Source organism: Pleurodeles waltl, chromosome 4_1, assembly GCF_031143425.1.
Source record: "Pleurodeles waltl isolate 20211129_DDA chromosome 4_1, aPleWal1.hap1.20221129, whole genome shotgun sequence".
Taxonomy (NCBI): domain Eukaryota; kingdom Metazoa; phylum Chordata; class Amphibia; order Caudata; family Salamandridae; genus Pleurodeles; species Pleurodeles waltl.
In genome coordinates this window covers 1016001329-1016024604 of record NC_090442.1, presented here as the reverse complement: position 1 = coordinate 1016024604, position 23276 = coordinate 1016001329, and the positions used below count along the sequence as shown (strand labels likewise).

General features: G+C 41.3%; 1 protein-coding gene across 8 annotated transcripts in view; it reads right to left on the bottom strand.

Annotated features, from left to right (window-relative positions):
• CADPS2 (calcium dependent secretion activator 2) overlaps window positions 1-23276 on the bottom strand; it is a 1861089-nt gene that overhangs the window by 1656971 nt on the left and 180842 nt on the right. For all 8 annotated transcript variants that reach the window (XM_069229895.1, XM_069229888.1, XM_069229890.1 and 5 more), the window contains exon 2: window positions 358-471. In XM_069229895.1, the coding sequence (XP_069085996.1) occupies window positions 358-471 (114 nt within the window). The remainder of the gene's footprint in view (window positions 1-357; window positions 472-23276) is intronic.

Genomic DNA, 23276 nt, shown 5'->3' with positions numbered 1-23276 from the left:
CAATCTGTGTGAGGCATTGAGGCACAAGATAACCGTATACATACGTGTTAATTGAAAATGTCAGTATAATAATTATTTTATTTGTAAAAATTAAATAAGGGCAATTAGATATACTTTTTACATAAACGTGTGATGAAGACAGCAAGACGCTGTAAAGGTGTTGCAACTATAAAAACAGAGAAGAGGGGGAAGGCGCGAGCCAGTCAGGTCAAAAAGCAAATTTAAAAAATAACTGATTACTTTAGATAAAGTAATACCTTAAGGATGCTACAACACTAGATATGAATTGTCGAGCAGAACTGAACATAAAAGGCCACATTTACTCTGAACTTGAAAAATAAATAATATAAAACTTGCCTCGTAATAACTTCGCACTGCATTGCAAAATGCTTCATCGGCCACAATGTGAGTGTCACCGTGCAGGAAGGACTGGAAGCGCTCCTTAATGGTCTGTAACTGCTGCTTATTAAGCTAGAAGGGAGACACAAAATATGGGAAATAAATAACCTAGTTTTTCTCTCACAAACAAACCTTTCCTAAAGCAATTACCAAGTAAATAGTTGACATCCAATAATAACCTAAAACATGTAGAGAAATCACATAAAGGAAGAACAATTCACCCATTTTATTAAACTCAAGGTTTGCCAACAGAACTGGAAATAATAAAATGGCAGTAGAGGCCAGCGCTACTACCAACAGATCAGCAACAATAGCTCCTACCACAGCCTGTCCAACATCAGCAGCAAGGGCAAACACACTGTTGTGTTGCCGCGTCCTCGTGACTCCTGTTCTACGTCTCGAGCTTGTGATATAGAGGAGCTCGAGACACTCGGAGTCAAGAGGACGGTTGAGGCGGTAGCTGCGACATCGCAGCGGTCTATATGTTGATTAAAAGATCTTTACCTTACCTACACTTGTAGTCATGATTACTACAAGTATTTCCGGCGACGAGTAGACCGCTGCATCGGACCCATTTTCCTCTTCAAAACCAAGCAGGAAGTACAGCTAGTAATAATAACGTCAATCTGAGCTCATGATTGGTTACTTATTTTTGTTTTCAAGAAGAGCTGAAGCAGTTACTTTGAATTTTTGGTCCAACTCTGCCATCTCGTGGAATTAAGAGGTACTGCACTTTGAATTTAAGAAGGAAAATAATTTTTGACAGTTCGTTTTTTTTGTTTGCTGCTTATATTACAAGGAAACTTCAGTGTTCTTTTAACTGTGATCTGCTGTGGATCTTATATTGATACTGGCATAAAAGTAAAGAAGGTTAAGTAAAAATTGTGGCTGGGTTTCTTCAGCTTTCATTGTCTTCTGCGTCACACACCCTGTGATATTACTTACCTTCTGCACTTGTACTGTTTTAAGAATGCAGTCTGTGAATCCACCTCCATTTTTTTGGGAAACACTGGGTAACCCTCCAATTCCATGGAAAAATTGGTATGATGCATTTGAAATGTACTTAGGAGCAATTGGTGCAGCACGCTTCCGTCCTGAAAGAAAAAAAAATATTTTACTCCATTCCTTGGGATTTGAAGGGAGATCTGTTTTTAAATATCTTCCTGCCTTGGTATTGGAAGAAGGAGAAGAGATTGATGAGTATGCCGAAAAAGTAAAAAAATTGGAACTGAGGTTTGACATACAACCCAGTTTAGTCGGTATTGGACACAAGTTTTTCAAAAGAGAACAAAATCCTGGTGAAGACGTGGATACCTTTGTATCAGCACTGAGAAAACTTGCAGCTGATTGCCAATTTCAGGCGTTTAGTGACCAGCTGGTCAGAGACCAATTTATTGCTAAATGTACGGACAAGACTATCCAACAAAAACTTCTTTCTTTGAGCAATCCGTCACTGGATGAGACATTAAGATTGGCAAAGAGCATTGAGACGTCTAAAGTGTCTGTGAAGGAACTGGAATCCAGAACGACAGAAAATATAGGATTGGTGAATTCTCAGGATGGAAAAATTTTAAAGTCAACTAAGACTTTTTCCAAACCATTTTTTAAGCAAAGCAACATTTGTTTTCGGTGTGGTAATCTGAACCATATTAAGAGTGGCAGAGGATGTCCTGCTAAGAATGCCACATGCAGGAAGTGCAACAAAGTTGGACACTTTGCCAAAGTGTGTCAGAGTGCCACAATGAGTGTTGGTTATCAACAGGGTTCAGGGAGGTTTCCAAATGGTTCAGGGGTGGCGTATGTTACAGAAGTAGATGATAATGATGTATATAGAATCCAAGAAGAATTCAGAGACATGGTGATGATTGTCACAGAGGATCACATAGTAACTGGAGATCCTACTCGGTGTGTGGATCCTTATGTTGAAATTGGTGTTGGTGACAAAGTGATCAAACTTTTGGTGGATTCTGGAGCTCGGATCACAATGATTACTCAAGAGCTGTGCAAGGAGGTTTGGGGAGAGAGAACTCTCTGTGCACCTGACAGAGCACCTGTCTCCTATGAAGGGAGAAAGATTGAATTGGCTGGTTATTTCGAAGATGTACTTGAGTTCAAGGGAAGAAGAATTTTTGGCAAAGTTTATGTGGCGATAAAGGGACTAAACATTTTAGGTTTGTTCCATCAAGGTTTATTCCAAATGGTTTTAAGGCCAGGCACTAAGGAACAGGTATCTGTTGTAGAATCAGGTGATTATGCAGCCAGTCTGATAAAGGATTTTCCTTTGGTGTTTTCTGAAACGTTGGGCACCATTGAAGGATTTACTCATGTGATAAAAGTAAAAGAAGGAGCCATTCCAGTGAAACACAAATTTAGGAGTGTACCATTCAGTGTGAGAGACAAATTGGAAAAGAAGTTGAAGGACTTGTGTATGAAAGGTATCATTGAACCTATAGATTCCTCTATGTGGTTGTCTCCCTTGGTTATTGCAAGGAAGAAAAATGGCGATTTGAGGGTATGTGTGGATTTGCGCAGTTTGAATAAACATATTTGGGTAGACTCGCATCCTTTACCTAATATTACGGAAATGCTGGCTACTATTGGTGAATCAAGATGGTTTTCCAAGTTGGATCTAGCTACAGCATATCATCAGATTGTTCTAGACCCGGTCTCAAGGCATATTACTGCTTTTGTTTCACCTTTAGGCACATTTCAGTATTGCAGGATGCCTTTTGGGTTAGCCTCAGCAGCAGCTGTTTTTCAGCGAGTAATGTCTCAGATGTTAAAGGACATAAAAGGGGTAGCTGTATTTCAAGATGATGTGTTGATCCATGCAGCGTCCAAAGAGGAACATGATCACATTGTAAGGAAAGTGTTAAGAATCATGCAGGAGAAAGGAGTGGTTCTAAAAAGTGAAAAATGCCAATTTTTGCGTAATAGAGTCGAATATTTAGGACATGTTGTTTCTGAACAAGGGATTGAACCCAAACCAGGGTTGGTCAAAGCGATTATGAATGCTTCTCCACCATCAGACAAAACAGGATTGAAGTATTTTATTGGTTTGTGTGAATTTTAGTCACGGTTCATGAGTGATTACACTACTAAAACTAAACCCTTAACGAATTTGTTAAAGAAAAATGTTGTTTTTGTTTGGAGTAAGGATTGTCAGGAAGCGTTTGAGTGGATTAAGTCACAACTAGTTGGGCCTAAAATCCTGAAACCTTTTGATCCAGACGTGCAGTGTATCATAACTGTTGATGCAAGCAGTTTCGGTGTGGGTGCTGTGTTGACTCAGGTGAAAGAAGGTACGGAAAAAACTTTGGGATATGCATCAAGAGTTTTGAGAGGGTCTGAATTAAACTTTTCTGTTATTGAGAAAGAATTGTTGGCATGTTGGTGGGCTATAAGGAAGTTTCATCCGTATGTCTGGGGAAACAAGTTTGTGTTGTGCACAGATCATAGTCCTCTTATTCCTATTCTGACTGGAGACAAAATCAGAGAATCAACACCTCGCATTTGTAGATTGGTCACAAAATTATTGCAATATGATTTTGAAGTCCGTTATGTTCCAGGTAACAAGAATGTTAGAGCGGATTTTCTATCCAGATTTCCTCTGGTTGAGGATGTGAGTGTTGGTGAGGATGAAGATGAAGATGATGTTGATAATTGTTTTATAGCAGCTGTTGATCTGGAAGATATGTGCGCAATAAGTGAATGTGAGTGGAAAAGGGAATTGGCGAAAGACTTGGTGTTGGCTCAAATTGTGAAATTTATAAAAGAAGGGTGGCCCAGAGAAAGAAATGTACCTATTCAATTTCAAACTTTTGTCAAGGTGTCAGGTGAAATGTCAGTTGAGGATGGCGTTCTGATGAGGTGTGAGAGATTTGTTCCCCCGGAGAGCCTGAGGAAAAGGATAGTTGCTGCTGCGCATGAGGGACAATTGGGCAGGACACTTACCAAGTGCAGATTACGTGAAACGTTTTGGTGGCCTGGAATGGACCATTGTGTTGATGTCTGTGTGGATGAATGTGTGATTTGCAACAGTTGTGAAAAGGGGCTCAAGGTGAGGACTCCACCGTTACAACCTATTGAACTACCCGCTAGGCCGTGGGAAAAGCTGGGAATTGATCTTATTGGTCCTTTCTATGCTTTGCCAAGTCCATGTAGATTTGCTGTAGTCTTAATTGACTACTATTCTAAGTGGCCTGAAATCAAGTTTATAGGTGAACCCTCATCAAAAAATGTAATTGAATTCTTGAGAGATGTATTTCTACGGGAGGGGTTCCCTTCGGCCATTGTTTCTGACAATGGTGTGCAATTTGTTAGTCAGGAATTTAAATAATTTTTACTAGAAGGTGATGTTAAACACATAAGGAGTTCACTATATCATCCTCAAACCAATGGCCTTGTAGAGCGCATGAATCGAGTGTTGGGGAATTGTGTACAATGGGCTATTGCTAACAAGTCAAATGTTCAAATTTCTGTACGTACTATGCTTTGGTTTTATCGCACAACCCCCCATTCTTCTATAGGTGTTTCTCCATTTGAACTGTTGCGTGGAAGGAAGCCATCTTCAAGGATCTGTCCCGGTTGGATGTCTAAGTGGGTGAAACAAAGTGATTTGAGTGTAATTGATGATACTGTCAGAAATAATGTCTGGAGGGCACAATTAAAGCAGAAGGAATACTTTGATTTATCAAAGAGGGTCTACTCCCATGAATTTGAAGTAGGGGACAAGATTAGAATCAAACTTCCTGTTCACAGGAAGAAAGGAGAAAAGAGATTTTCAGAACCCTTGATAATTGACAAAGTATGTGGTAATGCTGTTAGGGTTAATTTGCGGAATTGGTGGAATGTTGACAGGGTAGTTAAAGTCAAGGAAATTCCTAATAAAATGTGTAAGTCTGATCATTCTATGGAATGTCTGAACAAACCATCTCACAGTGAACCAGTTACTGATGAAACGAATCCAACGGATGTTGATAAAGTCGTTTTTGAACATTATGTACGCAGGAGTGGCAGACAAAGAGTGAAACCTTTGAGATACCGTTAATTCCGTGACATGTATTTGAGTTTTGATTTTGGTTTCATCTTTCTTCATAATTTGTATCTTTAAATTTATTTTTATTTCTTTTGTTGTTATTGTTTTTCTGTAGACTTATCTTATTGAGTAATGGTTAAATTGTTATTTACTCGTTTGTAAGGGAAGAGGATAATGTAGTGTTGCTGCGTCCTCGTGACTCCTGTTCTACGTCTCGAGCTCGTGATAGAGAGGAGCTCGAGACACTCGGAGTCAAGAGGACGGTTGAGGCGGTAGCTGCGACATCGCAGCGGTCTATATGTTGATTAAAAGATCTTTACCTTACCTACACTTGTAGTCATGATTACTACACACACCAGTAGCAACAAATGCTGAAACAATCCGTGCAAGGATAACTGAGACCACAACAGTGTGGACTGCATCCATCTAGGCCTGGGGGAATATCAATGACTCTGGAGTTATTTGAATAATTTCTGTAATTCCGAGCACATTTACAGAGCACGAGCATCCTTGCATTAATTTCTTATGCAAGGGAGCATTTTCTGCTAAAACAAATGCACTAAATGCCGGAATAATTTGTCATAAAATTGTAACCCAATAGTACATTTAGCTAGAACAAGCAGCTACTTGGGCTCGTATATTTGTGATCTGTTCCATTTAGCGCTATTTCTTAGCACACAAAGGTCCTCTTCTCTCCAAAATAGATGCGAGGGGGCATTTTAGCATTAAGAATAAGTGTTAAATGCAGAATTACTCTCCTCGCATAATTCCATGTAATCTTGCAGAATTCTCTGGTGATTGCTATTGTTGGAGTGTGACCTTTAAAATTAATATTAACATGAAAAGCTTGCAATATGATGTGTGGTAAAACTGCATAGAAATATGTTAACATAGAAAATAATACACGCGTTTGAAATGTGCCCACGGGGAGTGGCCACAAATGTATATGATGATTAATGAAACTGATTAATAATGTACTAATAATGTATGACTTTGTATTAGCATTAAGAGTTATGTATTTGTTTTTGTTAAATTAATCACTAGACCTTAGTTAGGGAAGGTCTGGGCCTAGCCGCCTGGTCTCATATTAACTGTGTTTTTCTAACGTGCAATGTGCTGTTTTCCTGAAGGACACTAAGCTGTACTTTTCCAGAAGCTAGAGATCTGTGAAATCATAGTAAATTCTTTCTCATGGGACCCAACTTGCTCAAGGAGACATTCTTGCCGAATGCAACAGTGTAATTCGCAACAGGTGCAAGGCCGCCTGGACTAGGAGAAGACAATGGAACTACTGACTGGAGCGTAAAGTGTAACTTTTCTTACCTGACATTCCACCCGATGAAGACGTCAATCACAGGAGCCAATCGACTGCATGAGAACTGTGTTTTGTGGAAAATTCTAGTAAGGTGTGTGGAGAATTATTGGACGGAGATAAAGATGCACCAAATATTGCCCAATGGGAAATTAGAGACTTGTTAGACTGTTTTGATATAATCGCTTGACCAGAGGAGAAATTAGCCATTCTTCACCAACCCTTGCCATTTTGAGCCAATATTGGCCATTACTTTGACTGCTTGCCATCCTTCTTCAACTTTTGCCATGCTGAGAGACTTTGTCTTTAGCCGTCTGATACTTTAAACCATCCTCATCTTATTCCTTGCCCGATACACACACCTCCTCCTTATGAGAGAAGAGCCTTATTCTTTAACTTTGCCCTACTGAGGCTTACCCTGTCCTATCTTTGCTGATTGCGAATCGACTGATGTCCTGAGGACGAAGACTGACGCTGATTGCTGATACGTTGGAGGGGTAACTATCTGATGATAATTGTAATAGTCTGTTTGCCTTTTCTTTCTAGGTACCAACTGCTCTTTTGATAGAGGCCATAGTTAGATGTTTTCCAAATTTGTGTTTGCCAAATTGTTTTGCATGAAGCCCAACATGCTGATGCTAATTTGAAGGTAGTTAAGGAGTTCACTAATTTCGGATGCAAATAGAAAAATGACTAAATTCTTGCTTTGTTGAATAATGTACTAATGATACTCTGCTAAAGTTGATTCATATTAACGTCGTGCTCCATTCTAAATGTTCATGATCTATGCTTTGATAAAGTTTTGCCCTGATTGCCAAAGTTATAGTGGTTTGACGTCCTTGTTAATGTTGAAACTAATAAATATGATATTAGATTGTAACTAATAGGAATAAATATCCTAACACATAACTAGATTTGTGTGGTTATTCATGGCTGAAAGGTCATGGTGCGTTCGCTGTATTGATCTATATTAAATGTTATTGATTAGCTTAAATGATTAGTTATTGTGAATATTGAAGGAGTTATTGACATATTGATTTTGAGGCTAAAAGGATATCTCGTTCTGGGAAGTCTCCAAACGTGGTCAAAAGGTTCATTGGCCAAGACGTGTCTCCTTCTAAGTTTACTTATCAAGGTTCTGACGTGTTATCACTTGTGCTTATGCTACACGGTATTACGCGAGTTATGCCCACGTCCTACTTCCATCACAGCTGTGACCATAGAGGTGACAGCAGTTGCAGCATTTGCAATTTTGACAAGGACCCAGCAGTGATCACAGCTGCCACTATAGCAGGGACAGAAATAGCAACAAAAAAAAAGCTGTCAGCAAAGCAGGGACATCCGTCATGGTTACCATTTTAACCATAATTGGGACAAAAACATTAGCTACCACAACATCAGGAACCCCAGCATTGACAACAACTGTAGTAACAACTGCCATGAATGTAGGGACAACAACAGTGACAAAAGTTCAAGTTCAAATTTATTTATGTTTACGAAACTCCGAGGAGGTCCACATAATACAATTATGCTATTATACACTTATAATACAATTATCAAGTAAACACATATTCATAAGACATAAAATTAAGAAAAAAAATATAAGAACTCCAGTCCACCTTAAAACTATCAGACTATTACCACCAAGTTATCAGTATAGATTTAAAAAAAACTTATAAAAGGAAAAAATACTGTAGCAAAACATTTCATTGAGGGGCATATAAAATGACTGTAGTACTTCCATAGCTAATCATATGGATAATCGCACACATACAAGTCTCAACCTTTTCCGTCGAAATAATTAAAGTACTGGACAGACAAAAAGAACATGCTTTAGATTCTGAAGCTCATTATTACATGAATTACATTCAGGTGAGCTTTCATACCACTTGTCGAAAAGGGGGTTAAGCGGAAGTATACCCAACACCTCAACAGGATCCAGAAACGTCTCAACCAATGAGGTAAGTTCCAACAGATGTACGGTTGCACCCTCCTTACAATAATAGAATTAATTATGTACTGGAAGTCCCTATTTTTAAGGCACTCTCCCTATCCAGACGGAAGTTTACCGTCCATGTAGCCTGTTTTAGGATGACTTTTAGTTCTGCTGCTATTAGTGTAAAGACAAAAATGGGGTCTCAGTGTAGCTGGCCAACCGCCAGGAGGAAGTTTCTATGTAAGACTGACTTATCCTTTCTTCCTTCTAGTAATTCTTTCTTCATAAATGACCTTAAAGAATTTTCTTTACTCCTTGCTATAAGGCAACCCAGCATACCACTCTAACCAGACCCTGGACACACACACTTCTCAAGCCCTTTTCCAGTCTCATGGCTCCCACTGAGATCACAGGATTAACTGAGGTAGTGTTTTTTAGTAATTGTCCTTCCATTAAATTTAAAAAGCCCCATTTAGTCACCCAGTTGCTTCTAAACCATACCATAGGGTAGCGGGAATTTTTGATTGATAGACTTCAAGGAGAAAGGGAAAGTGTCTCCCACCTGTAGCCCTATAAAGAGCACCCAATCATTTGGCCTGGGCTTTATTCTTGTTGTTCTCTATATGGGTCCTATCACTAAGGTTACTACACAATATCAGTGACAAAAGATGTAACCACTTTGGAAAAAAATGATTAATTAAATGCTTGACTTCATTTCAGCCACAGGTGAACACTCTGGACCACATTCCACTCCACTAAAGATAGGAACAACCATATGCAACCCCATTTTGCTTCTGCTCCAAAAAGGAAGGTCCACCCCAGACTGTTAAACTGTGTCAATTTTGAAAGAATCCTAGGCAACTCAAGACAGTTTAGACCTGTTGGACGTCATCATTGAGCTACAGCTTGAGCCTCAAGACAAAGTAAACACTGAACCCATGCAAGGTACACTCTGCACTCAGCATGTCTCATTGGCAAAACAAGCAAGGACTGGCAAAGCCAACAGATGTTTCTTTAATTTTCTGAATTCTGCAGTAAAAATGCAATACAGAACAATGCCCCAGCATACCAGTCTCTGCCGGGCTACCTAACAACTCCAAGAGGTTACATGGTCATTTTGTTTTTCAAGAGTGCATGCACTCCATTACAATTACATACCAATGCTTCCAAGAGAGTCGTGAAGAGAGAACAGTGGACATTGATTCCATGCAGGTCCAAGAAAGCATTAGCAAGGCTCAGTAATAGGAAGCAAATGTGTATTGCCTTGAAATGTATCCAGTGAAGGGACAATTTAGCTTTGCTGAAAACAAAACAATTATAGTTTAGGAGTAGAATTGAACAATGGATATTCTGTGAGTTTGTGAGAAGGAACTGAAGTCGGTTTTCGTTAGTATGCAAGTAAAAGGAAACGTTTGTGAGATTATGTGGTTGCTGAGCAATTAGCAGAGATTCAGTAAAGTCAAGTCTTCGAGCTAATGTCTGCCAAGATGCTCAAGAAGCCTTTGGCTTTTTGTGTCCTCTATGCCCTGAACTGAGGACAAAGACAGAATGAGGAAAGTTCAAATCAAAAGTCAAAACTAGCACAAGTGTATGTGTTCAGGTAGTACGTAGGAGAAGCACGCAAAACACAAAGGCAGAGAAAAATAGCTGCCATTAGTATGTTCCATGTTAATGTGTATTTAGAAACCTCTCGGTATGTCTTTGTAGGTATTGAACCCTGCCTTTACACTGTACCTGAATAACAGATTGAATGCAGCAACACAACATGATAGATGAAGCCACCAGAAGCCAATCACACTCACAATACATTTCCCGCTTGGAACATAATGCCGGACCAAGGGACTATTATATGTTCCAGAAGAGAGAGAAAAATATATTCTCATCATGTGTAAGTATCATGCTTGACCCTCAAATGACTTCGCATGACCTCTGCATATAGATCATTGTTCACCTTACTAACCCTTTGTCTATCGGATTTCTTTACTACTTGTGGACCCTATTTGTTCTACTGATGTCAGGTCCCTACTGATTCCAGCCCCCAAAACAGGAAAACATCCATTGTGCTCATTGGAGTTTGGAATGCCTTTCTATAAATCTTTTTTTGTTCACTACTGATAGGCCATCTGTGCAAACCTCTATGGTACCTCCCAAACTAACACCTCCTAATTGCTATTCTCAGCTGTGCACGTGGTTTATTACTGTGGTCACTAACCAACAGTGTGACTCTGGTTGATATGGCCCAACTTTCTCTTTCTCCAACCTTCTCCTGTGTGGTGAAGATGTTTTAGGACTGGCCTCCATATCCTAAGAAAAAGAGATTAATAACCACTTTCATACTGCTAGTTGTCCTCCACTGAGCTACATCAGTAAAATGATTCTCCACCAGGCACAGCTTACGTCTTTCACTCTTGCTGCTGGGTGCCAAGTTGTAGGCAAGAGATAAAGTCCACAGCCCTACAGTCTAGGCCCGATCCGCCTAGAACCAGTGCTAGATCCTTTTTTTCAGAACATTTGAGATAGTTTCGGCACAGGCACTGCAGATACCCATTAACTGCCAGTGCTCCCAAAACCAGCACTGGTTCCAAACCAGGTCATTGGCCCTATAGTGGAAACTTAGGCAAACCTTTTAAATCCTGAGGGAGGTTCAGCAAAGATGTCCCCTCAACTGCTGCCTCTCAAGCAGATTTTAGTTTATCTGGACACAGAACCAGGCATCACTGACTCTTGTTGCAAAAACATTCTATCCAGTGGAATACATTTGTTAGTCAGGACCAGGTCATATTACTCGCTATTGATTAAGACACTGACACAATGGCTAAAAAATTAGGCTTTTTGTCATCATTTGGCGACTGCTTCAGCTTTGCAATCCAACTGTTGGAGCAGAGGTCTTCCAAAGTGCTCAAGAGGTATGGAAGAATCTCCAGTATGGGTTTATCACCTCTAAGTCTCTTTGCCAGTACAGTTCCCCGAAGGATGTTTCTATTTTTGTCTGGGGAACCCTCCAACCTTCTCTGTGATGGTAATGACAAGCTTCCTGATAGACAATGTTGCATACTCTCACGTGGACAAGGAAGTCAAATGTCTAAAAAACAACATGAAGAAGGTATACTTTGAGTAATTTCTCATTAAGAAAGCTCATTTGAAAACCATCATGACCAGCTATTGTTTCAACTGCTGAAAATTGTTTTCAGTTCATCTTTCTTCTGCCTATGTATATCTGGTTTAGATTTCAGAACAGCTATTCCATATGGTCACAAAGAATTACAATATTTGACCACGAGTGATAGCAAGAATTTGAGTGCATCTTTACTGGCTGCATAATTTGATGTTTATGGCGCTGTAGTACTACTCCACCCTTTGACAAATGTTAACACCAAAAAATAATGAAATCTTCAATTGCTGAAAATGAATCAATAGCTGTTGCCAAAAAATACTCCAAATGAAGGTATCTTCGAGGGACCCACCTCCGGTTAAGATAAAAATATGGCATCTGCCAATTCAGAGATCACGCAGAAGGTAGCTGATACCTCACACTCAGTTTAGTAAGACATACATTTTATATTTGTGAATTACAAGCTCCCAGAAAAAACAGAAACTTGGCAAGGCCCGAAGGGATCAAAATTTTGATTTGTAAAGTGCTATAATATGAAGTGCTAAAGGGACAGAATTTTGCCTGATTTTTTACAAGACTCAGAGATGGAAGCTTTACCTGCTGAAGCACAAGATCTCAAAGCCCAAAAAACAAGGTACTGTCTAGGGAAGGTAGCACTCAATCCGTTAACGCTGTACGACAATGACCCAACTGTGCTCTAGTCTTGTGACCAAAATGTCTCAAATAATTGAGTAAATTCCAAGCACCACAAACAAGTTCCTGAAACTCAGCAAGGTTATCCAGTCTTATAGTGGGTATGGGAGGACAACCTTTGAAAGCCTTGACAAATAAACACTTTCAATCTCCAAAACAGGCTAGGAGTTCTCAGTGTACAAAATTATTGGCCATCCCCCAGAATAGTTTCTTCTCCCCTCCAGCCGAGACTGATGAATTGCAGATTGCCATACAATTTGACCCTAGCATGGCTCAAGGGGTATGGCTGATACTGGATCATAACAAGGATTAATTCATACGTAGCTTAGCTGGTCTGATCATTCCTAGACTTCATTCCATGGCCCACTTTTGGCCCAGCTCGGAAGCCTTAGGAATCTAGTGAAGCTGCCCCTTCAAGGAAAGTACATCCAGATAACTTTGTGGGAACTTTCGGGTAATTAGAGGTAGGGCTGCAAACTTAATTTAGGTACAAACTGGGTGTCTTTCAGACAAGGCTCTCAAATTCTTCCGCCTTTGCAGCTACTTCTTTGTCTGGAATACGAGTCCAGGGGACTTCATACTATACTGAATAGAAAAAATATCCTGGATCTACGTATTCTGTTCCCTAAATGGAGCACCTGGCTTTAAATTACTTTTTACAGCATAAAGTTTGTGCCTAACTCTTGTTCCGTTTTAGGGAATAAACTAAAGTTGTGTTATTGTTAACTGCACATTTTGTTAACTGCACATGAATGTATTTGGGACAATAGAAAATCAATAAATCCAGATTTATAAAGCGCTGCTAATCACCTGATATGGTATCCAGGCATTTGCAGGTCACGGATGCTTATTCGAACAGCCAGATCTTGAGGGCCATTCGGAATTTCAGAAGTGAGTTGATGGTCCGGAGGTGTGTGGGGAGGTTGTTGAAGGTTTTTGCTGCGAGGTGAGAGAAGGAGCATCCTCCACTTCTGCTTCGGTAATGCGGGGAGTATGACATGTGAAAGAGAGGCATAGCGTAGTCTTCTCGACAGTTGGTGGAAGTTCAGGAGGAGGGTTTTTTGAATAATGGTTTGACTTCAGCGGGTTTCCAGGTGTCGGGAAATGTTGCAGTGTTGAACAGGGTGGTGAGTTCCTGGCGGATCCTTTGGTTTCCAAGGTTGAAGATGTAGTGCGGGCATGGGTCTGTGGGAGCTCACAAGTGGATGGATTTTATGCTGGAGGTAATGTCCTGGGTGGAGAGGATGTTCCAAATGGGCAGTATGTTGTTCATGTCGATTACGGTGGTGGTGTATCGGTCAAGACGCCCACAGGTGTGGGTTGGGGTTCAAGGTTTCTGTATGTGGCTGTGATCTTGTCGTGGAAGAAGTGGGCAAGGTTGTCACACAGCTCCTGTGAGGGTGTGATGTTGTTTCCACTGGCAGCTGGGTTGGAGAATTTCTTAATGATGTTGAAAAGTTCCTTGGTGTTTTTGAAGCTGGTTTCGATGAATGCGGCAAGGGCCGTCTTCTTTGTTGCCCTCAGCAGGCAGAGGTACAGGTTGAGGGAGGTCTTGAAGGCTGCCTTGTCGGAGGTATCCTTGCCGGCGTTCCATCTCCTCTCCAGCTGTTTGCTGTCTTGTTTCGATGTTCTGAGTTCTTGGGTGTACTAGTTGGCCTTTTTGAAGGATTTCTCTGGTTGTTACTCTTGATGGGGACAATGCCATTGGCATGTGTTAGACTCTTGAAAAATCAACTTTCATAGTAGCAAATACCTTGTGATTTTGGCAAGTCTTCTACCTCACAGCAGAATAGTAAACTTTCACCTCCTTTGATAGCGTTGACATTAAGGGGTGCCTTGGGTGCATTTATCTATCCACACAATCTGCATAAAAATTAAGCTATGAGATAAGCACACTATATGGTAGATCCTTCATTCCACCACTAAAAGAGCCTCAGCAAGCAGACTTTAACTGGCAGGAAAGACACTGGCCCTGGCTTGCAGCTGCACTTTTATTTGACAAAAACAAAGTGCCCTTGGAAGACCTTTTATTAATTTCAGTGACTTCTAGTTACTGGGAGGCAAAGTTAAGTTGTTTTCTTGTAATGTAGCTGGCTGGAAGAGATTAGTAAGAGATCAGGTACTTATAGAGCTTTGTCATATTACACTGTTCCATCTGCTAGATACCAAAAGCTTGACAAGAAGTTCCTCTTATACGTTCGAGTTGCAGTGAATACTTTGTGCCAGCAAACAGAGTGATAGGTAGGGTCATGCAAAGGAGAGTTTGTCAGAGTATTTATCTAATAGGTTGTGCTCTTCCATGTCTAAACTAGAACCTGGTTGTGAATACTTTCAGGATACAGAGATTAGGTAGAATCAGGCCAACTCTGGCAATGTTTGAGCTACTGGGTTGTGGTTAAATGGGGAATGACTACTCTTCAAGCAACTGTCACAGTCTCTGTCAGGGTGAATCACAAAAGTCACTAAATTAACCTGTGCTCAATCATCTGGCAGCTTGTCATACAAGCAGTCAAGGTTAACTTAATGCAGTGGGTAAAATATTTATGCAGCACACAATCAATAATAAAGTAAAAACTAAAGTTGTGATTCTTTAAAGTAAAAAATAAAACAGCACCTAAAAGATCAAAGCTTCAATCGTGGACATCTGGTTGCACAAGATGGGGTCAAAGTTATAGAACATGGCCTAGTGCGATGGAGCGCAAGTAGGATATGAAAAGTGGATTGGGTCCGGTCGGCACTTACTTATGGACTTAGAATACATTTAGAAGAAAATGTTATGAGAACAAATTCAGCAGGCCAATGCTGCAAGAGGTGTCCGTGGAGGTGGCATCACCAGGGAGCCGCTGGCTGAAGTTGCAGTGAAGATGCTTAGACTTAGTCTCTTTTTTGTACATGAAAAATGTCCAGCAGGATAAGTCAGCAGGCTGGTGCTGCTGAGAGTTCCACAAGGCTGGGCAACCCTTGAGAGAAGGACAGCTGAATAGGATTTGCTACTGTGGAGAAGAATGTATCAGGAGCTACTGCGAGGTCAGGGTGACCAGCGATGCACCCTGAGCAGATAGATGAGCAGGTTGGTCCCGGTCTTCCCTTGGTTCTCACAGCAGTGTATAGCCAAAATATTCTAAGGGCCAAGCTGTGGCTTTGGCTATCTGAGCAGCTTTAGCACTACCTCCACCACCAAGGTTCAGAGACTGGAGGGATACCACTTGGGTTGTTAGGACTTACTCAGGCGCAGGTTCAGGATGGTTGGAGCCTTTTCTGTCCCAAGAGGCCAGCCAACTAGCCCTTGGAGTCACTCTGGTAGTACTGTGTTCAAGTGATGAAACAGGGCTCCAGCAGCAGAGCAGGCCTCTGAGGGTTCCATGCAGGTTCCAGGCAGCAAAGCAGTCCTGCCATGTGAAGCAGCCTTGTGGCATGCACTGCAGGCCACAATAGCAGGCAGTCCTCTAAGATTCCTTCCTAGGTCCAGAAAGTGAACTGAAGGGTGGGTTTGAAGGTCTTATTTTTATACCTCTATACCTAGTGCCTTCTTCGAAGTAAAAGTTTCTAGGAAATCCCCTTTGAAGTGCTTGAAGTTTCCTTACTTCCCTGCTTTGGTTTCAAGCTAGCTGCAGGAACAATGCAGATGTGGCACATCCTTTGCGTGAAGGCAGAGCACAGCCTATTCATTTGCAAGTGGGGCTGTGCCCAGCTCCCCCTCCCCATACTGTCAGTTGATGGCCCATTCAGGCACATCTAATCCCTCTATTAAGGGGCTGTCTGGAAGGAATAAACAAAGTCCAACTGACAGCTACAGTCATGTGACCTAGCAAATGTTGCAGGCACCACATAGCTAGTGTAGGAAAATGCCAACTTTCTAAAAGTGGCATTTACAAAAGTGTAACTTGAAATCAGACTTTTCCCAGTAAAGAGTATTTTTCAATACAATTTTACAGACACCAAATATGAAATGTTTACCAGTTCCCAATCAACAGTTAGCACTAATTAAATAGAATAAGACAGCAGAGTGTTATTCTTTGGGGGAAGTAGGCCTCACAGTAATGAAAAATGAATTGAGGCGTTTTGGCAAGGGTGTTATATTGTCAAGTCGAACTGGCAGTTTAACACTGCATTCAGGCTGCAATGGCAGGCCGCCCAAGACATGTTCTAAGTGGCTACTTAAGTGGGTGATACAAGGAGTGCTGCAGGCCCACTAGTAGCATTTAATTTTCAGGCCCTGGGTATGTGGTATACCAAATCTACCAGGGACTTCCAACCAAATTAAATATGCCAATCAGATGTAAGCCAATTTAATCCATGTTTAAGGGAGAGAGCACAAGCATTTTAGCACTGGTTAGCAGTGGTAAAGTGCACAGGGTGCTAGAGCCAACTAAAAGAATTTCAGCAAAAAGTAGAGGGTAAAGGCAAAACGTTTGGGGTAAGACCACCCTAAGGCTGATAGTTCTAGTACTAAGTATCTGATTCGCCATGTGTCATCTTGACCTGTGATTTTAATTCAAATTTAGGAATGAATGTAAACAGGGAATACTGTATTCAGCTATACCATCAGCTGGACATCTTTTTTCTGCTCAGCTCTATTGCCGCAATTAAACAAGCTTGAGGTCCATTAACTGAGTTTGCATACAAGCACTCAACTTGTTAAACAAAGTTTTATTTTTTCTATTGTCATCCTTAACAATTTGGGTCAACAATCTCATAACATGTACAAATATGGTGTTTGTCACACATTTGCGTTGTTTGGGTTACATATAACAGACCTGAGAAGTAAGGATTCATAAATGGTATTAACAGGATATCAATCTGTTTCTAGCACACTTTGATAACATCATCATCCCTCCATCTATCTCCCCTCCTATGACTCATGTCAAAATCTAATGTGCATTAGTGTTTGTCTTCTGCACAGTGGTAAGTCACTGCTCAATCCATATCATAGGAGCATGCAGCCAGGGAAATCTTGTATTTGTGTCTATCTAGTCTCCGGTTACCCTTGGGTTATAAGTAGATATCAGTGACATGTCAGGGGAATCTGGTTCAGGTTCTTTTTAGGGAGTTTACTAAGCTGTCCCAAGCCCTGGCTATATCCATCGAGCAGTAACCCCTTCTTACCTCCTGAAAAAGGACTGTGCTCTCGGAACGCACCCCCAATATGAGGACCTCTCTCCACTTGTCCACCTGAGGCCCCCAGCGGCCTTCCACTGCATTGTAAATGCACATTTTGCAAGAATCATGGCTAGGTCCATGAATTTAGAGGTCACTTTGTGTTTGGCTGGCTGTGGGAATCCCTCCAGCAAGCATGTCACAGGAATGCAGGGGATCATCTGTTCTGTAACCTTGTTGATGCACTCTGCCACCCCCTCCCAAAATTCAAGCAGAGCAGGACAGGCCCACTTCATGTGGAGCATCTCAGCACTACTTTTTCCACATCTGGAGCAGGTTGCCAATGGTGCACCAAATGTCCGCATGATTTCCCCACCCGGGTAAAGTATGCCCTATATAAGTAATAAGAAATGTTAACTTAAATCTTTCCGTTGTGCGAGATTGCATGTGTACTAGCCAGTACTGTGGTCCAGTCTGCATCTGTGATCGGTTATGTCGTAACTCTACTAATGGGGTAATAATATTTGCCTGCAGTGCTCGACATAGGTTAGTGACCACTCTAATTATGCCATTTGTTGTGCAGAGGACCCGACTACACTGATGAGTCAGGGGCTCCACTGTTCCCGTTCTCCAGAGTCGCCACTACCACCCGATGCACCAAGTACTGCCCTCAGGGTAGTTCAAATGCCTCCAAAAGATCATCACATGCCAGTATGTCCCCATCTCTCTAAAAGTCCCCAATTCTGGAAATGCCAAATGTTGACTGATCTGTCAAGCCCCACAGTGTTTCCCTCCCATCTATGATCTCTAATCCCTGCAATGGAATATCAGGCATGTGGAGAAGGTGAGTTCTTCTGCGCTGCAGACAGCACTGCCAGAAGTGACGGGCCACTTGTGATTCAATGCGTCCCAAAAGGCCATCTGGGAGTCATGAGGATCTGAAGCAATACACAGAAACCCAGGGCATCTCCAGGAGCACCTCCACCAGGGTGTAATTGCAAATGAAGCCACTGGTTGTGCCACTGAAGTTGAGCAGCCAGGCAATAAGCCTCAAGGTCTGGTGCCACCATCCACCCTTTGGACGTAGGCTGGCGCAACTTGGTTAATGCCACTCTACGCCTACCTGCTCCTTCGGAAAAGCTCAACCAGTAATAAGCCCATCTCTTTGAACATTCTGCGGGGATGGAACTCAGCACAGTGAAATAAAAGTAAAGCATTCGGGGGAATGCATCATTTTTGCGACGGCAATCTGTCTTGCCACAAGTAAGGGGAGCGTTTTCCAAAAATCCACATTTGCACATAGTGGTCGCCCCTGTATTGCCGTCCAGGATATCTCGGAGGTCATGGTAAAACCACATGGAGTACCATCATTTTTTCAACGGTACTCTGTCCTGCCACAAATAAGGGGAGGGTTTTCCAAAGTCCACATTTGCACATAGTGCCCTAATGGCCGCCCCTATATTGCCATCCAGGATGTCATGGTAGACTCTAACTCACAGATATTTCATGCAGGTCTCTTCCCAGGAAAGTTCTCCCAGGTCCTGAGATTGAGGCATGTGACAACACTGGGGAAACAGATGCGATTTCTGTCAGTTAATGCAGAGGCCTGATTTGTTGCTGAATAATTGCAGTAGTGATATTGCCCCCGGTATATCATTCTCCACTTCGCAGAGAAACAGGAGCATGTAGTCCACGTATAGAGCTATTCAGTGAGAGATACCCTGTAGCTAAAGAACCAATAGAATGCCCGTGAGTGTGCCCTGCTAGCCAATGGCTCCGCTACAATAGAACACAGTAGTGGAGAGAGAGGGCAAACCTTTCTGGCTTATTCTGGAGTTGGCTAATTGGGGAGCATATGTCAGCCCACCTGAAATAGAGGCATACAAGAGATCTGAATATAAGAGACAGAAACATTGTGCAACAGGGCTGCAGGAAAGTAAACTGTAATGATTTGTACTGTATTAGGGGTAGATATAATTACTGTTTTTGTTTGCCACAAATTCTGAAAAGACTGCAACCCTGTCACCTACTTTGGAAGGGACCCTCTAAGGGACATATTAAGGATTCGGGGGGCCCTGAGCCAAACATATTTTGGGGGCTCTGTCCGGAACAGATTGGAATTTATGATCCAATTTAGCTCTTTCATGCCTTCTTTGTCCAGATCACTGATAGTGCACAGGCACACAGGTCCAAATTGTAAATGTGTTTACATATGCTATTCAGGTATTTAAATGTATTATGTTTATTATTATTGTGTTTATTTTCAATTGTGTAACACAGCAGCAGCTCACTGTGACCTGTGATCTGCGACCCCTTCCATTTCTCCAAGTAAATTCCTGTTTTGCTCAAAAATTGACGTTTTTTTATTGGTGTTGCATCAAACATCAACACAACATTTCTCTTTAAAATGTGTATAACAGATGACAACAATGAAAATGAATGAAAGGAAAACGATATTTAAAACAATGTGTTGAAGAATTATTCAATGTCATCAGGGCAAGAGTCTCTGCAGAACAGAGCTGGCTCTAACGGGGGGCCTTCTGAAAGGCTGGGGCCAAGGGCCTGTGCCTATGTTGCCCATGCCTTAAAACGTCTATACACTAGGCCTGGATAGAAAATGTCATTCCACTGGTGGAATTTGGCAACTCTGCGTTACTATTGTAATGCAGAGATCACAGATATCCTGCCAATCACCACATGGTGGAATATTTTTCCCCTGTGAGGCTCCAGAAATGTGAGCTGGCAACTGAGATTTGGCATTCCCCTAGTGCGAATTCCAGTAGCTAGGAGGACTGTCGGAAACATTTTCTAATGTGGGCGGTCACAAGCATCGTCAGAGGGCTGCTTCATGAATAGATTTTCTACTCAAGCTACAGCAAAATCCACTGAAATGGCCACACACTCTTGTGCACCCCATGTGCAAACTGTGAATGCGCTAGTGTCACTAAATCGCATTGTGATGTGTATATTTTTGCCCAAGAGTGGAGCTCCATGGAACCTCATGGAGTTTTTATGTAACTGTGAAATTCTGTGAGGTCCGCCCACCCCTACTCTACACCCACTTCTCATAAAGAGTTTTGTTGCCTTTCTGGACATTATTATGACATGAAAAGCCATGAGAAGAGTATGGCAGCAGCTCAGACTGTATTGTGAAGGAGGATTTTAACCACAACCACAAACAATGCATTATGATTATACTATACTTCCTAATGTTTCCAAGCATAACAAATATTCTGGCAATAGCAGTTTTTTTATAATGGGAAATCTGCTGGTTTTATTTTTTCCTGCGAGTAAAAACTCTGGCAACACAACATGAAAAACAGCTGCACGGCTTCCATCATGTTCTCACTATGCGTGGATGAAAACACGTTTCATTTAAATTGTTCTTTTACGTCACAGCATGAGAAACAGAATCCTTCTTAACAGTACTACACAGGCAGCCCTTTCCTCACATTTTTTTATTTTTTTTAGCTTTATGTATTGAACAAAATTTCAAACATTAATGTAGAAGATGAATAATTTCCTATATATTTTTGGATTAAACAGGTTGAAAGAATACTGCATACTTAAAATCCATATTTGTAGTGGTTTGGAATACTCTTTCTAATTAAAGTGGGAGTTATCAAAAACATCATTGACCTGTGCTTTCTTAGCCATTTATCTGGCTGGAGCTTTTGGAGATTGATTGATGGAGATGCCAAGTTGGCCATCGACAATCAGCACTCCTTAAAGCTCCTTGGAGTTTATTGCATTAGGCATAGCTGGGGTATACTCAGAAAGAAAGAGCAGAAGAAGAAATGTACAGGAGAGGGAACTGAGAGCAAGTAAAAAGTGCAACGATGGAGAAGATCAAAGAGAAGGAGAGAGACAGAGCATAGATGGAAAGAGTGTCAGAAGGAAAGAAGAGCAGTTTGGACATTTATGCTAGTGCCACTTTGGGTTCTCAGTCCTACCTTCTCAATGGTGACATTACAGTAATCACCACAGACATAGTATATGACTTCACTGAAAGTACTCAACACTATTGGGCACCAAAAAGGCCACTTAGTAGAATGACTTGTCCTCCCTGCAAGGCTCACAAGACAAGGCCTCAGGGCTAGTCCCTCAGCTCAGCACTCATTCCTTTGCAGACAGATTCTGTGTGTCCGCAAGTTTTAACAAGCAATGCCTCTTATACAGTTCTGAAAACCATTCTCTCTCAATGCGATTTTGCTAAAATGCTTTTATCCTATGGCATGTTGTACTTCTGCTGGAGGAAAGGCTTTTCAGCAACAGACGTTAATCATCCTGTCGAGTTCTTGACTTATCATAAAAATTAAACAATGTGAAAAGTTGCACAGCGTACTTGTTCTGGACGTGGTTGATGGATGATGTTCTTTCTATAATTCGATTACCTAATACGTAACAGACTGAGTACCAGGCATTGATAAATGGACAGACTGCCCAAAATATGTAACGCAAAAGTTCAGACCTGAACACTTATCAATCCTTACGTCAATACACATAATGTCTGTCTGTAACATAATCTCAGTGGAGAAAGTTTTGATAAGAAAACATGGGAAGTACAAGTTTGACAGTAATGCATGTTCTTCGACACTAGGTCTTGCACAAGATGGTAATTTACATCCCAGTGAACAATTATATTCGCCAGTAAAAGTCTTAAGTGTATTTTTCTTCGGGTGTAATGGCATCAAGTCTGCATGCAACTCATTCGATGTGACAAGTTTTTGTTTATTCATACTGCCGAAGTTTTGCGATATTACTCAACTTTGTCCGGTCACACAATTTGCCAACTTTTCAGTTCGGCTTCGCTCACAGAACGTTTTTCTTTGCATTAAAAGAAAACTGTCGCCTGAGTTTATACATTTTCACCCTACTAGCAGCCACCCAGTATGAAAAATATATGTACGGTTTCCTCTGCAAGAATACCTTTTGTTACAAGTTATCACAAAAGTATCAATATCAGGCAAATTTGGGCTAAGTGTATAACTGCAAGACGTTGCACAATTTTCCATAGAACCTCTCAAATAAAATTTCACATACCCAGTACTTGAATCAAGAAGATATTTATTACATGAAACTACTTTTATAGACCTGCAAAAGAAAATGATGGGAAGGTTTTTGCAGGGAACTCCTTTTATACCCTATACTACCTTCATTACTGCATCAAGCACTCACCTCCAGCTGATAGCATATGGTGGAATAAGATGGAATGATGCCGTGGCTCAGAGGAAAAGAGGGTTTACCCATTGCCTATGTGCACCTTGGCAGCATGGGAGTTCTTACAACTCTGCCATTAATTGTATTTTAAATAGAGTTTTGTTTCATACTTCTGACATTACAAAGCACTGTCAATAACGGGTGTTATTATTAAGGAACGTAATAGTACTTAAACTATCAGCCTTCAAAGGGTGGAAAGGCTGAGTTGCCTTGGCCGGATCTAAACTTGTGACCTACAGATCAAAGTAAAATATCTGCAGCAAAGGTTTACCTCACTGCCTGGGTGATCATTAAGAGTACTTCTCATTACCTATCCAATTACTGGCACTGTTATTTCCTGGTGCAGGTCATGACCAGTGGGTGATGCCAGGGTGGGGTTTTAAAAATGCACCTGAGGATTTTTTTAAATGTAAAACTCCCTGGGGAGACACAGAAGAGCTTCTGTGTTTTCGCCCGCCCCTCTGTGATG